The 17,644-nt window shown below is 32.4% G+C and overlaps 1 protein-coding gene and 1 long non-coding RNA gene across 2 annotated transcripts; both read right to left on the minus strand.

Moving 5' to 3' along the window:
• Positions 1-1,406: 1,406 nt before the first annotated feature.
• Positions 1,407-5,890, minus strand: LOC143069575 (uncharacterized). The gene is made up of 3 exons (XR_012976441.1): positions 5,696-5,890; positions 4,329-4,985; positions 1,407-2,669 (listed from the first exon to the last, which is right to left on the minus strand). It is a non-coding gene; the product is annotated as an uncharacterized LOC143069575 (long non-coding RNA).
• A 4,474-nt stretch (positions 5,891-10,364) lies between these two features.
• On the minus strand, positions 10,365-17,178 carry LOC143069576 (uncharacterized). Its single transcript, XM_076244276.1, has one exon. It carries the CDS (start codon positions 17,139-17,141, stop codon positions 11,247-11,249), a length of 5,895 nt encoding a protein of 1,964 aa, XP_076100391.1. The 5' UTR covers positions 17,142-17,178; the 3' UTR covers positions 10,365-11,246.
• Positions 17,179-17,644: the final 466 nt, after the last annotated feature.

Below are 17,644 nucleotides of genomic sequence, written 5' to 3' on the forward strand. Positions count from 1 at the left end.
TTGATACTCACTGTTATTTTTTTTAAAGATTATGTTTCTCAAGACAACTATCGTTGCTGATATTTTATTCATGAATATACTATGTTAAAAATGCACATGTAATACTTTACGAAAAATCATGATAAAGTTCATTCCGGCAAAGAGCCGGTCACATAGCAACTGTCTTAATCAAGTTTAATAAATAACTATATGTTTTTCCGTGAACTTGTCTCTGAAATCTAAAAGGTCTCCAGGTGCTCAGAATTTGTTGCTGTCACAAGTTATTCTGAACTTATCATTTAGGTTTGAGAAAACTTTTCCTACGATTGACAACTCTTTCATGTCAACACATATAAAGCGGGCACTTGTCTCAGAATTATTTCACCTGTATACCTTAATTAATGTTAATATTTATATTAAACACGTTAAAAATAAAAAAGAGAAAATAAATAATTCCCATTTTGGCCCAGTTTTGATATTAACTTTTTACATGAAGAATATGTACATTAATTTGTACAACAGGGACATTAAATACAAAAATAATCATCAATTTTATATAATTCGTCAGATTCTTATCATTTTATTTGCAAGAGAGTTTTGATACTCAAATATAGTTACTTCAATTTGTATAAAACAGATTTTCTCCACATTATTTGGTACGTTTACTTCTATAACAGTCTTATCTAAAGAGTATTGACACTATTTGTTGTATGCGGTTCTTTTATTTCTTGACTTCAAGAGTACGGTCTAGTACTATGAGTAATATTTATAATACCACAAAGTATTACTACTCTAGTTATAGCTCTTAAAATAGTATCAATATTGCTCTCATTTTTTAAGAGTAGCAATACTCAAAAAAGCGGTACCTACCTCCAACGTTAGAAAACTCCGGTGATTTTTTTTTCTAGAACCATTTTTTAGCATCTAGACTAGTGGTTTTTTCTGACAGAGTATCGATACTCTTTGAAACTGTTTTCTACTTTAAGAGATTCGAAATTCTTCAAAACAGGTTTCTACAATGAGCATAATGACAGTATTGATACTTTTGAAAATATGTTTCTAACTTGAGAGAATCAATATGCTTTTAAAAGATTTTCTACCTTGAGAGTATCGGTACTCTTTTAAACAGTTATGCACCTCGAGAGTATCAATACTCTTTTAAATAGGTTTTATACCATGAGTATATTGAGAGTATCGATACTCTTTGAAATAGGTATCCACCTCGAGAGTATCGATACTCTTTTAAACAGCTTTCTACTTTGAGAGTATCAATACTCTTTCAAATAGGTTTCTACCATGAGCATATTGAGAGTATCGATACTCTTTTAACACATGTTTCTACCTTGAGTATGATGAGAGTATCAATACTCTTGTAACACATGTTTCTACCTTGAGTATGATACTCTTATATCTATTTTTCGTTTTAAAATAAAACATGGAAAGATTTGAAAAAATAAGGACTAATATAAGACTATCTGAGGTATGTATTGCTTCCTTCGGTCCACAGATACGAATGGAGTACACTAAAAAGTCGCAAAAGTTGAAATTTGAACATTAAATCTTTTAAAGCATGACAGTGTATAGCATCTTGATGGATTGAGTGAAGTTCTCAAGAAAACATGCAACCAAAATGTAATAACCCCTGGCGTGAGACGGACAACAACACATTCAAATGTATCACTTCTAAGTGGTAAAACAAGAATATAAATGAAGTTCATAATTTTTATTTACTTAGTAACATGAACCCCATCAAAAACAGGAGGTATCTCAGGTGCTCCGGAAGGATACGCAGATCTATTCCAGATGTGTCACCCGTCGTGTTGCTCGGGTTAAAAGGGTCTCAATGACTATCAAAACAATAGAATATACTTTTATATTATCTCCAATCTCCATTTCATCCTCATCTCCAATTAGGAATATAATGATAAGTAGTAAGGACCATTGACAAAAAAAGAAAGATTATACTTTCATAGAACATTTTATAAAGATAAAGATGAATAAACTTTTATGCTTGAAAATTCAAACTTTCTCAAATGTATTATAACTAGATCAACTATGCAACACGCTCCAATATTTAACCTATATTCTGTATGATTCCACGTTTTATGCATACAAAATTTTAGAAAAAAAAACAAATAAATTCATTGTTGTATATAAGTACATACTTTATTGCTTGATCATTATGAACGCTATTTTGAAATAAAGATTAAATATTATATCTTGTATTTTGTGTGTAAACATAACAATGTATAAATCACGTTTGCTTTGATATTAATAAGTTAATCTGATAGGATTATTATGTATAATTTAACGGAGACCAATCGAATAACATGATAAAAACAAAAACAAACAAAACGAAGAGAAGAGAAATGAAATATTATACATCGTTATACAATATTGTATCTGTTTGACAACTGCACGTTATAAATAATTGCCGATAGTAATCGTTAAGCTCTGCCGTCAATCCAAGTACGATCGATGCCAGATTTTGATATTTTACTTTTAAGATGTGTTTTCAACAATATTTTCTGCAATGTTTTATGAATAAAAAAAGTTTCACAACACATATGTTCGAAGATGGATAATAAAGTTCCTCAAGACTGATTTCCATATCTGGATTAAAAGGTCCATCAATACTGATTTCTTCAGATCGTGTGTACGTGCCCTCATCATCAATTATTGACAATAATCTGAAAAAATAAATGTTATTTTTTTGACAAAATGTTATAAAAATATTTGCAGATTTTGCGTTCTGCAATGACTTGCATTGTATATTACTGTCTGAGAAACTTAAGAAACCGCTTAACAGTAAAACTGTCTAAAATTGAATCTTTATCTATATATCAATTTGAATAAAAAAAAAAATAGAACGGTGCATAATTACAATGCCTTTAGGAACATGAAATTCAAGAACCCGATCATATACCCGATATATATGCAACTTTTTGACCATCACAACCACTCTTTCAGAGGTCTATCTACTATAGTTTTCAAGAGTTGGTTTAAATTTTCCGACCTATACATGTCGTGCTTACTCATATAACATATACCTATTGTATATTTTTTAAAGATTTTCTCGTCCTCAGTATGCACGTAATAATTGCCACTGGACGTTAAGCATGCCTCACTATATACAGATTTACGTGTTATTCTGATGGATAGTATTAATTGGTTAGCAGATCATTTTGTTTTATTTTTTGAAATTATTCTGGTAAAAACAAATAACAAATTGTGCAAAATTGAGCTTGACGACATATTCAAAAGAAGAAATGATTCGTATTTTTTATCATGTCAATATCTAATTTATATTTAAGTGTGATAATACAGATACGAATACACAAGCATGCACTATTTTCTTTCTTCGCCTTCTTGATTCTATTCTGAGCTTTTATGGGTATACAAAAATGGCATCAAGATGTCCAATTATCTTCCCGAGGTGTATTTTATTCTAGTTATAAAAACTGTTTTGGATTTGAAAATTATTTAATAAAAATACCGGAAAATGCAAGAATCTGGATGACAAAATTAAGAACGTCTAATATAAAAATTCCCATTGAAACTGGGCGTTGGCACAATATTCCGGCGGAGGACAGAAAATGTCACATATGTAAAGAAAGTGTAGGAGACGAATTTCACTATCTTTTTATATGCAAGTCTCCTCAACTGGTTACTTTTAGAGAACAACATATCCCTTGTTATTATACGAAGCATCCAAGTAAACAGAAATTATCTGTAATGTTATCTTACTGTAATGTCAATTTATATAGACAGGTGGCAGCTTTTATCAAAAAGCTGAATAACCTATTGTGATATGTATATTAATTTGTCTTATTTTTTTAAATTTTTTTTTTATTGTCTTATTTTATTTTTTTTTAAATTATATTGTTTTTTATTTATTTATTTTTTAATGTTACCTTTGTATTATAAATCATGTTTACCATTGTATATATGTACCTCATGTTACACATTTATGTGTCTGAGCGTTGCTTTACAATAAAATCTTGAAATCTTGACTTAACTTAGATCGAGAATGGACGAAAAAGGCAATTACTACTTATTTCACCTTTTAAACAAAAATAAACAATTTCAAACAGAATACAAAGTGTGATATCATATTATTATTCATGTTATATGGCATGCATGTATACAGGCCGTTGTTTTGTTCATTTTAGTTACATGTACAACCAACCCATTGAGATTGTGTATGTATTTTTTATAACTTATATTGTTATTGCATTAAAATATTGACAAATATTCCCTTTTGTATTTTGTATTGATTGGATAATAACACCTATTTTGTCATAAACGCTGTGGAATTGGTCATATGATGCAACACATAGATGACTTACCTCCGGTGTTTCCTGATCGCCCGCTAGAAGCTGTCTTACATCGGATGGCACGGGATCAGTGCCATCCACAGAATCTTCAAGTGCATTTTTGTCATATGGCTTGAACGAATTTAGTCGCCAAATACATCCCTTTCTAGAATATTGTGTCAGTTGATATTTGTTACTCTGCATATTCTGTATAAAAGACAGTTTATTCGTCCACCATAATCTGGCTTCTTGCGTCAAATACGTTGACCAGATAGAATTGCCCTTTTTTAAAACATCCATGTCTAAAAGGTGAAAAGAGGTCATCAGTACTGGTGGATTTGAATTTGGTAGCAATGGTAACCCATTTGGTCTCACTTTAAAAAATCCTCTTCGGAGAGTTTTCCATGGTTGTTCTGAATTTTTTCGATAGTATACATTCACTGACTTGTTTGCCTCATCATATCTGTATCTAAAAATATTTGACTTGGAATGGCTTTTAACTCCAGCTATGCATGGGTCTAGCCAACCGCTCACATTATAGCACCCATGCAGTTCCTGTGCATTATACAAATGTTGATGTAGTTCAGGAAGAGTTGTGGCATCCGTGTGCCTCAGTCTATCGGAAAATACACTACACATTTGGTCAATGTCTTCATGCGTATGACCAACATACAGGAAGGACAACTGAATCTACAAAGTATTTTTTACACTATTACAGTATCAATACTTTCCATGGTTTTAATATCATAAATAAATGCTAAAGAGTGTATGTACTGTTTTATGTATCAGTTATTTAAGATAGAAGGAGTGGGTAGACTGGAGATTTTTTCACATTGAGATACTTATCTATGAAATTGATAAGAAGGATGCTTCTGGTAATATTTTTAAAGTCTTGTCAGTTCTGTTCATATATGTATATGCATGTACGCCCGTGCTTTTCTGAAACGTGTTATTACATTTGGACAGTATGTTTGTTTGGATTGGAAAAAAAAACATTAGTTTTCGCAGCTATTTCGTCATTCAATGATTTAAAACGATTTACGTTTATATACATGTTGATTTGACAATAGAATCATGTATAAAAAGCATTTTCAAAAATACTCAGGATTCCGCCTCAACCGCGACTTTCAAAATCTAATCGGTTCCAGGTCCTACCAAATAAACAATACTTATAAAGCGTTTACAGAATATCTTCATGAAATGAACATATATATTTTTTTCTTTCTTTTTTTTCTATTCACCTCGTTACAGTCTTATCAACGTATATCTTGTATCTTCTTTTAATCATATTGATGTAACGGACTTAATTAGTACATGTATTCTTAAAGGCCAATATGAAACACTTTAGAATATGACTTCTAACTTTTACATTAGGGCACGCATTATTTTATTTGGCTTACCTCATAGAAAACTCGACGATGGACCAGAAGTTCTAGAAATGAAAGGATAAATCTGTTTTTGTTTTCTCTAAAGCAATTATCTGCCTGGAGGTACAATACTGAAGGTAATGGACGTCCCTAGAATCAAAATTATAATATTATAATAAACATAGAAATAAAGTAATAAATCACATCATTTTGAATCACGTTTCACTATTGATGTACTATCGGAAGTACATGTACTGTAATAGACCTTTTTAGCCTGGGGTCCTGGCTAATCTTGTCAGTATAGCCAGGCGTGTATCAATGTAATGCCTGTCAATGATTGGTTAATACTAATTTTGTCCTCAATGTTTGTTTTACATCTGTATCCAATCAATTCTAGTTTAACATCAATTAGTAAAAATTAGACTGTAATTATTTTTCTTTATGAATTGATGTATAGTGTTATTATATCTAATTAGTAGTTTGATGATAATAAGTAAGCAGAAAAGGGTTAATTCTTATCAGCAATCGCCTGGTGAGAAAGTTAAAAGTTTAAGATTTCACATGTCCAAGGTGTCAATTGGATTCCAATTGTGCTGGTTTACATCAAACATCAAAATTTATGCAAATATTTATTCAGCCTCACTTTAGATTCAGAGTCAACTGGCACTGAATCGATCACATGGTATTTGTTCCCCACCTGGCCCTTACGACGCGCAGCTAGATTGGGCCGGATCCCAGGCTATAGACCTTTTCAACAATTGTCTACACCTACAGTTGAGAACAACTACGACAGGTAAAATGTACAGGGTCGTCTCAAAAGTAAAATTTGAAAATAATCATACTGATTTTATTGCTTGAAATTTATTTTATTGGCAATATTTCAACTTTCCAAAAGATTCTAAATAACAGGTAGTTTTTATTTTAAATTTAGTATGCAGAAAAGGATAGGCTTTAAATCTTATTTCATCCTTTTATACGTTGAGCATAATGTCAAAATATCACATCATTAACTAAAACTTCTACTGTGCTAAAGACGTACAAAGTACCAACATATTCAGGACTTGTTTCAGGCGACAGAGATTTACTAGACTTATTGGATAAAAAAAAAAAACTTCCTTATGTATTGTCAGAGATAAAATTTAAAAAGAATCATAAGTTCGAAAGAAAAATAGATTTTTTTTTTCAAAAACAAAGCTATGTCCAGGAACAAGTTTCCCCTCCTAGAATTGAATACGTTCATCAGTTAGGTAAAAATTAGTTGAAAACACTACTTGGTCGTGTTTACAAGTGTATAGCAGACTGTCAAGTAATTATCTTTCATAATTTAAAAAAAAATTATAAGTCAAAATATCACATCATTTAACTTCCACTTCAAAAAAAATAGGGGGGGGGGGGTCTCTCAGTCAGATTTTTTTCTCTCGAAATTTGTTTAGTTTATCAACGCAATATATCAAAAAAAAAAATTTTCAAAATTCAAGACTATGAGGAAGTGGAGAAATCTGCATTCAGAAATTAGTTTTTTTTTTTGGTCACCTGCCGGACCAGAATTTTTCTTCATCAAATTGGGGATTATAATTTTTTTTTGAAAAAAATGTGATCCTCCTATCCCTGAAGTTAAATTTTCGATCCCTACAAATTTTACAGATAAAAAATTATCGTTATTGTAATGCGGCACAATCTTTGGAAGACTCGCATACTCATAAATTGAAAGGAAAGCTGATCAGAATGCGGAATGATTGCAGAGATTTTTTAATCAATTAAACGTGAAATGTCGTGTAAATACATGTAATAAGCATATTAATTCGGCTCTCTTTTATATGATCGTGAAATATATTTATGTAATATGTAATATATCTTCTGTAGCTATATAGTCAATACAGTATAAAACCGCCAAATCGAATATGCATACGTTATGATAATCATGATGGATTTTTTTATATTTTGAGACGACCCTTCCATTTTACCTGTAAACTGTAGGTGTCATTAGTCGGTGTCGAGAGATGTTGAAAAGGTCTAATACTGTATTGTATTTATATTTATCTTAACAATGTACTATGACAAGCCGTATCCTTCTTTATTCTAACTATATCTAACAAACTTAGAAAAACATTTCATTTAGTTTATAAGATATCGTATATATAGTTCATGGGATGACTATTACAGTTTACATGGTACTTTATTTATGGTTTATAAAATATTTCATACAATATTTAAGATATCTCATTTAATGTTGTTTATAAAATATCTTATAAACTATACATGATATCTTAACATCTAGACAAAAATATATAAGTATATATACAACTCGTCTAAACATCAACCCAACAATGTTAGATCTGTAAATTTGCTTTCGCAAATTTTTGGTTCTTCCCTCGCCATATATATATGTTACATAAAAAATATTTATAAGATACCCTTTAAAATAAAGGAACTCCCGTATTAATTAAAATGCCGTACATTGACCTACATGTATAATGGTTTACTTTAATAAATTGTTATTTGGATGAAAAATTGTCTCATTGGCACTCATACCACATCTTCCTATATCTATATATCAGATATCTCATATAATATATAAGATATCTTATATTATCAACTTTTTATAGGATATCTTATGATACAATGTATTATACGCTTATGAACTTTATACGATATCTTATGCACTTTATATAAGTATAAATGTAATATACTTAATAATATGTATTCTAAAGTTTTTAAGATATAAAAGATAATAAAAAAATGAGATATCTTTTAAGTTATATAATTTAGATATCTAACCTGTCAAATTGACGTGAATCTATTTGACCCAAATGCTCATATTATTTTTTATCATGTATTCAAATGTGTGTATAAATTACAAAAAGTCCAAAAGAAACCATTAGCAATGTATTAATGGTTCATCATAATGTTCATGTATCGGCATTTCTTCGGTATTTTAGACAAGATGCGTACGCCTACCTTAATTTCCATAGCAACTGCCGATGGTCATACTACCCGATTGACATAAATAGACAGACACGCACGTGCAAATGCATTTTTTTCTTCGTAGGGTAAAAAGATTAAACGCAGGACTTCGGGAAAGTTCGGAGAGCCGACAACCTTGCTTCGGAAGTTGTGCAAAATCAGGTCAAAGGGACGTAATTCGTACAAAACGTCGCAATATTTCGCGGAATCCGCTAGACGGCGTTCATTTACTGTTACTTGACCTTAAAGTCCGTTTATGAGTGTGTTTCATTGCCGTTTGCTTTGTTTTGTTTTTTTGATGTTGTTGTTGCGCTTTAGTGTTTCTGTTGTTTCGTTGTTTTCCTTTATAGTTGCTGTGTTTCTCTCGGTTTTGGCTTGTAACCCGGATTTGTTTTCTCTCAATCAATGAATGACTTTCGAACAGCGATATACTACTGTTGCCTTTATTTAACCCCGCTGCATTTGTTTGCACGTGCCATAAGTCATAACCAGATGTTCAGCGGTTGTCTTTTTTTTGATGTGGTTCATAAGTTTAGCTCATTTCTCGATTTTATATAAATTATTCTGTTGGTTTTCTTGTTTCAATGGTTTTACACTAGTATTGTTTTTCCCATTATAGCTCGCTGTTCATTGTGAGCCAAGGCTCCGTATTGAAGGTTGTGCTTTGACCTATAATGGTTTACTTTAACAAATTGTGACTTGGATAAAGAGTTGTCTGATTGGCACTCATACCAAATCTTCTTATATTTATTAAAAACAACAAATTTAACAGGTCAGCTTTTTCTGAGGGTGTTCGAATCATTCTTTCTTAATAATTTCGAAATTTAGCATAGAATGTTATAAGTCAATACGATAAGAAAGCGAACTAACTTCTGAGCCGTTGTTGTCCAAGTCGGATAAACCCCATAATTAACGTAATAAATTAGGAACTACAGACATATTTTAGTTTATATCATTTTTCAGCTATAAAACAATAAGTCAGTTTCTTACTCGTAAATAATTAGTCGTCAAAAGCTAAAAAGCCCGATTTTCAAGAAGCTAGAAAAATTCAAATCTGTCCAAAATACATTAATGACAGTGAAAGCTGATGAAATGATTAAACCTTTCTAATTAACGTGATTAATGTCCGTTTGTTATATTGGAGTTATGTTTAACATAAGCATGATGTGTCTGCTTAATCTATCATATCTCCATGCATATTGGCATAAATGACATATTTGATTTTTGTTTAATGTTTACTTGAACGGTGTAACATGATTACTCAACGTTACTCAAAATATGACATAACATGCGAAACCATGTACTATACTCTGATATTTAAAGTCCCGTAACTCTTGAACGGAAACACAGAAATTTTTTTAAAACAATAGAGAGCTTGGTTTTATCAAACCCTAAAATAAAACAAAGTTTTGATGAAATCAACCAAGGCTTGAAGTAATTGTGTGATAAACAATAAATATAAAAGAGTTTTCCCTCCGTCAATTCTATTCTTTGTTGAAAATAACTTGAGAATTTGTCAAAGGAAATCGTACGAAATGTTGATGGACGAAGAACAGGACAAAATGACAGACAGTGGGGCAGACGGACGGACGGACGGGCATTGGTAAATCCCAATACGTCCCGTCTGTGAGGAACATATAAAAAAAGTTACAATACCACTGCTTACCAAACTATTTTCTATGTATCTTAAATTACATTATTAGCCTCTTTACAAAAGCACCATGTAAGAAGTATGTTCTATAAACTACTATTAATATCTGTCTTCATAAGTATTACTATCATTACACAAGTGTCACATTTAACGATATCAGCAAATGTCTAACTAGTCACAATGATATTTGATGTGGCATTAGGAAGAACCGTATGTCCATAAGACACCATGACCCGCTGCACTGTTCCAAGATAATATTTAATAAACAGTAAATTCAGTGTAATAAGGCATATAATTTACTAACTGCACCTAATAATAAAAATAATGAGTAACTTTTTGGCCGATTTTACCAAACCTTCATGGTAGACTATATAAAAAATTAAATCACAAAAATACTGAACTCCGAGGAAAATTCAAAACTATGATGGAACATTGGACAAAAACGACGGACAAACAGGCGGATCAAAAACACAATTCCCCTCGACCCACATTAACGTTTGCAAAGCATAAAATCATCATTTAATATATATATTTGTAAAAAAAAAAAAACCGCCATGCAGTGATTTTACCGTACATATTAAAAAGAAGATGTGGTATGATTGCCAATGAGACAACTGTCCACAAGAGACCAAAATGACACAGACATTAACAACTATATGTCACCGTACGGCCTTCAACAATGAGCAAAGCCCATACCGCATAGTCAGCTATAAACATGTATGTTTCATAACACGAATGTTACATTGTTATAGAGTTGAAGCAAAACTGTCAAAAGTGTATAATTGATCAAAATAATGTCCGCATAAAATAAAATATAAGCATTTTTAACAGTACTATATATTTTAACAGCCTTTAAATATCAAGTCCATATAACTTTCCATTTAAGAAATAAAACAAATCTGACGAAAGACGAATTTATAATATGTTTGTTCTTTTGTGTCCAAGTCCATCCCGACCTGTGAAGTGAAGTTATTTTTTATTCTCCTTTAAAGCATGTTTATTAATCACACTAACTATATCATTATGACAATTCAGTGAGGCAATTTGCAAGGGTGACTTGCCATTATTGTCACATATATTATAGTTTGCTCCTCTATCTAGCAACATATTAACTATTTTTGTATAACCATGCATACAGGCCATCATTAAAGGTGTGTGACCATATAAATCACATTTATTCAAGTTCGCTCCTTTATCGATCAGCATTCTAACTAATTTTGTATGACCATGTCTACAAGCCTTCATAACAGGTGCCTGGTCAATATAATCACATCGGTTGAAGTCTACTCCTCTGTCTAACAACATCTTTACTATTTCTGTATGCCCACCTTTACAAGCCATAATAACAGGTGACTTATCCACGTGATCACATTTGTCACAGTCTGCTCCTCTTTCTATCAGCTTTCTTACTATTTCAATATGACCATATTTACAAGCTATCATTAATGGTGACCGATCACTCCAGTCAATCGTATGACAGTCTTTCCTTCTGTCTAACAAAATCCTCAATATTTCTGTATAACCATGTTCACAAACTTTCATAAGAGCTGACTGACCATTCCAGTCCAATTTATCACAGTCTGCTCCTTTTTCTAATAACAAATTCACCATTTCTGTATGACCATTATAACAAGCAGTCATAAAAGGTGACTGACCAGTTCGGTCCATCTTATTCAAGTCTGCTCCTCTTTTGAACAACATATTAACTATTTCCGTATACCCCTGACTACATGCTTTGAATACAGATGACTGACCGTGAATATCCACTTTATTATAGTCTGCTCCCTTGTCTAGCAACAACTTTGCTATATCTGTATGCCCATTGTAACAAGCCTTAATCAAAAGTGAGGCATCTTCACTGTCACTTTGATTACAGTCTGCACCTCTATCTAATAACATTGTCATGGTTTCTATTTGACCATTGCAATAAGCCACCATGACAGGTGACTGATCAAACATGTTGACTTTAATGTATTCTGCTCCCCTGTTTAATAACATGTAAACTATTTCTGTATGACCATGTTCACAAGCGATCATTAATGGTGATTTATCATCACGATCACAGTAATCATAGTCTGCTCCTCTGTCTAATAGTAATTTGACTATTTCTGTATGTCCAATTTCACTAGCAATTGTTAAAGGTGTACTTCCCTTATCATTAGATTTATTATAATTTGCTCCTCTATCTAATAACATCCAAACCATTTCAGGATGACCATTTTCGCAAGCCTTTATAACAGATGACTGACCTGATTTGTCACATTTATTACAGTCTGCTCCTTTATCTAACAATATCCTTACTATTTCTGTATGCCTATGTTCACAAGCCTTCATTACAGGTGACTGACCCAATCTGTCAAACTTATCATAGTCTGCTCCTTTATCTAACAATATTTTTACAATGTTTTCGTGACCTTCTTTACAAGCCTTCATTACTGGTGAATTGCCGGATCTGTCTAATTCATCATAGTCTGCTCCTTTGTCTAATAAAAAAGTTACAACTTTTTCAAAACCATGCTCACAAGCCTTCATTACAGGTGAATGACCCGATCTGTCACATTTATTCAAGTCTGCCCCTTTCTCTAACAATGATTTTACTATTCCGGTGTGACCATGTTCACAGGCCTTCATTAATGGTGTTTGACCCATTCTGTCACAAATATTAGAGTCTGCTCCTTTAACTAACAATGTCCTTACTATTCCGGTAAAACCATGTTCACAGGCCTTCAGTAATGGTGTTTGATCCATTCTGTCAATTTTATTACAATTTGCTCCTTTGTCTAACAAAAGATTAACAATTTTTTCATGACCATAAAGACAAGCCTTCATTACAGACGACTGACCCGATCTGTCACATGTATTCAAGTCTGCCCCTTTCTCTAGCAAAGTCTTTACTATTCCGGTGTGACCATATAGACAGGCCTTCATTAATGGTGTTTGGCACATTCTGTCACATTTATTCAAGTCTGCTCCGTAACATATCAATGTCATTACTATTCCGGTGTGACCATGTTCACAGGCCTTCATTAATGGTGACTGACCCCATATGTCAATTGTATTACAATTGGCTCCTTTGTCTAACAAAAGATTTACAATTTTTTCATTACCATATTCACAAGCTATCATTGCAGGTGATATACCTAATTTGTCACATTTATCTAAGTCTGCACCCTTCTCTAATAACAAACATGCTATTTCCGCATTAAAGTTTCGACAAGCCTTCATCAGCAAAGATCGACCACTTCTGTCGCATTCTTTGAAATTTGCTCCTTTGCAAATTAACATCCTTACAATATCACTATAATTTTTTTCATAAGCATGCTTCAATAGAGCAGGACTATCATGATAACTAGAATTTAAGTCTCCTCCTTTTTCTAACAAAATCCTTACTGCATCTGTATGACCAAGTTTACATGCATACATTAGAGATGAAATACCTTTTATGTCGCAGTTACCATAGCCTACCCCTTTATCTACTAAGATCCTTACTATTTCTGTACGACCATATATACACGCATACATTAGGAGTGACTGTTTCTCATTGTTGCATTTAAGATAGTCTGCTTTGTAATCTAACAACATCTTCACGATTCCTGTATAGCCACGTTTACACGCGATCATAACTGGCGAACATCCATTATTGTCACGTCTATTAATGTCTGCTCCGCTCAGTATCAGCATCCTCAATACTTCTTGATGCTCATGTTTACAAGAATACAGTACAGCTGACCATCGCCATTTGTTACATTTATTTAAGTCCACTTTCCTTTCTAACAACATATTTACTATTTCTGCGTGACCATTTCTACAAGCACACATTAATGGTGACCAGCCCTTATTGTTACACTTATTATAGTTTATATTTTTATCTAACAATAGTTTGACAAATTCTGTAAGTCCTCTGACACAAGCCTTCATAAGAAGTGATCTTCCCTTTCTGTCACATTGATTAAGGTCTACTTCTTTGTCCAACAACATCTTTACTATTTCTGTATGACCATTACTACAAGCAAATGATATTGATGACCAGCCGTTATTGTCAGATTTCTTATAGTCTACTCCTTTGTCTAATAGCGTTCGTACTATGCCTGTACGACCATGTTTACAAGCCTTGCTCAGAGGCGTCTCACCTGAGATGTTAGATTCATCGCAATTTACACCTTGTTCTATCAATAATTGTACTATATCTTCATGACCGAATTCACAAGCCTTCATTAAAGGCGTATTATTACGATTTCCACATTTATTATCGTCTGCTTTATCAAATTTCACGCCTCCACCTAACAGTTTTCGAACTATTTCGGTATAACCTTTTTCACAAGAATACATTAAAGCTTTGTCATAATGATTAAAGTCTACCTTTTTATCAAAAAACAACTGTACTATTTCTGTATGACCGTCTTTACAAGCATATATTATAGGTGACTGACCATCATCATCACATTTATTATAGTCTGCTCCTTTGTCTAACAATATCTTGATTATTTCAGAATTGCCAGTTTTACATGCCTTTATAATCGGCGAAATACCAATGCTGTTACATTTATCATAGTTTACCCCTTTGTCACATAACAGTTGTACTACTTCTGCGTAACCATATTGGCATGCATGCATTAGAGGAGACTGGTCTTGTCTGTCACATGTTTCATAGTCTGCTCCTTTGTCTAACAATATCTTGACTATTTCTGTATGGCCATATCTACTTGCCTTCATTATCGGTGACAAACCAAGTTTGTTACATCTATTAAAGTTCACCCCTCTGTCTAACAACAGTCGTACTATGTCTGTGAAACCATGTTCACATGCCTTCATAACAGGTGATTGACCCAAGTTGTCCCCTTTTTCACATAGTGCGCCTCTGTCTACCAACATCTTCAATATTTTCAAATGATTATTTCTACACGAAAACATAATAGGTGTCCAACTTTTATTATCAGATTTATCGAAGTTTACTCCTCTTTCTAACAACATCTCTACTATTTCTGTATAACCATGCTCACATGCCGAAAGTAAAGGTGTCAAACCATCATTATCAGATTTATCATAATATATCCGTCTGTCTAATAACATTCTTACTATTTCTGTTTTACCTTTTTTGCAAGCAACAAGTAGAGGTGACGTACCAAACTTATCCGATTTATTACAGTTTGCAGCTCTGTCTATCAACATTTGAACTATTTCTGTATGACCATGTGTACAAGCCTTAAATATAGGAGTCTGACTTTGATTGTCACAGCTATTATAGTCTGCTCCTCTTTCTAACAGTATCTGAACTATTTCTGTATGGCCATATTCACATGCAATTATTACAGATAACTGACCACTCTTGTCACATCTATTGCAGTCTACTTCTCTGTCTAACAACATCTTTACTATTTCCGTATGACCATGTTTACAAGCCTTTATTAAAGGTGACTGACCACAACTGTCAGGTTGATTAAGATCTGCTTCTCTTTCTATGAACATCTTTACAACTTCTTTATGACCAAATTCAGAAGCAATTATGACAGGTGACTGGTCACCAAATGTACACTGATTAACATCCACCTCATTGTTTAAACACCAGGTGATCAAAGAAATATCTCCTATTGAGCAACAATGTGACAAGACAGTATTATACTTTATATCCTTATCAAACATCAAAAAGTATAAAGTTGAATTTTTGTTACTTTCGTTATCAAAGGTTTGCGCAAGATATGTCTGACTTGCTTTATCAAGTTTTTCCAAATGTAACAATAGTTGCTGTCTGAACTGGGGAATTTTCATATTTATATTACTAAACGTCTTCCCAACATTGCCCTTTGCCCATTCATTAATTAATCTCTGCATGTAAATTGGATGATATTTTGGAGGAATAACGGTAATAAATTGATCCATGTCCTCCTTTTTTTCCAATAAGAATCGCTTATTGATCAAAGAGCTGTCTGCATTCTTTATCAAGCATTTAGTTAAATTTTGTCCAAAGTAGTATGCTAAAATGTCAAATATTTTATCATGTAAAGTTCTGTAGATATGTTTGTTTTCACGCATGCTCATTAACTTCTTAACATATGTATTTGTAAGTGAGTCTAGTTCATCCTGTATAACAAGTAGGGATACTCCTCGGTCCAGTTTACATGCCTGACATGTGTTCTCGATAACAGTTTTGGTTTCTGGATCAACATCTTCTGTAAATATTTCCTCTTTCAAATCATTGTTAAAGATTACACATAAAGCTAAAGCACAGTATTTAGTATAATGTCCCATCTGAAGTAGCTTGTCAATTTCTGATTCATAAACAGTAAATGGTTTCTGAAATAATTCTACAAGATCAAAATTAGGATTATCATAATACATTTTACATAGAAGCGGAAAACAATCATACAACTCATAAAAGTCAATAATCTCAGTTGCTTTTGATTTCAAATAAAGCTCTGCTATTGATTGTTTTTCGTCTTTTAACAAATGTATTTCCTCTGATGACATGTTACATACACATGACTTGAAAATTGATAAAGTGTCAAATTTTTCATCCTGAAAGACTTGTAATCGACATGCTGCAATTATTTTTGTTTGTTTGTTTTTAAGAATGTCTTTTATACGCTCGATTAGGGGATCCCAACTATTAATATTACTTTGGTCAACAGAAAAGTTTCCACATAAGTCATCAATGACAAACAATGTTTTTTTATTTGGATTGTAATACTGCACAATATTTCCTGGTTCAGGCACTAAAAGAATATCATACTTTTCATCTGCCATTTTTAAAACAACATTTCGGAGTGTTGCTGTCTTTCCTGCACCAGAACTCGCAATAATAGTTACACAACTGTTCTCTTTTATACATTTGAGCACATGCTCAGCAGCTCTTGTGTTTATAAACATCTGGTCATTAATCTTCCAGTCGTCAAGTATTTTGTTGATTTGCACTAAAATTTAAAACATGAATAAATTATTACTGATTCTATTTTTCTTTAATTTGGGGTCGTTTTTTCACCTTAATGGTGCTACTTAACACATCAACAGAATACATAGTACAACAACTGAAAAATGCCATGGTCAGCAGATTAAGTATTACAATTGACCAAATGACAAACTTGATACATAAATAGTCAATTGTTTATGTATATTGTACACAACACATTATTTTGTTAAGCATTGTTGTTTTAGCAATGTTCTAATACATATCGCTTCTGTATAGCCAGTTAGCTTATAGTGTCATATAGGCTAGTTGTCATATAGGGATGCTTCTTTTTCAGAAGGCAGTAAACATGGATATGTACTATCTTGTAAGCAGATTCCGTTTTTCGTAAGTTTAAGTCAGATATATTACATAGTCTTTAACCTCATTGATTTATCAGCTTCTGCTAGAAATTGATCATGTGTTG

This window comes from Mytilus galloprovincialis, chromosome 3 (genome assembly GCF_965363235.1).
Source record: "Mytilus galloprovincialis chromosome 3, xbMytGall1.hap1.1, whole genome shotgun sequence".
In the NCBI taxonomy this organism is placed as follows: Eukaryota; Metazoa; Mollusca; class Bivalvia; order Mytilida; family Mytilidae; genus Mytilus; species Mytilus galloprovincialis.

What these genes read in the sequence shown, in the direction of transcription:
- LOC143069576 (XM_076244276.1), bottom strand. Translation starts at nt 17,141, where the DNA reads ATGTTTATAAACACAAGAGCTGCTGAGCATGTGCTCAAATGTATAAAA.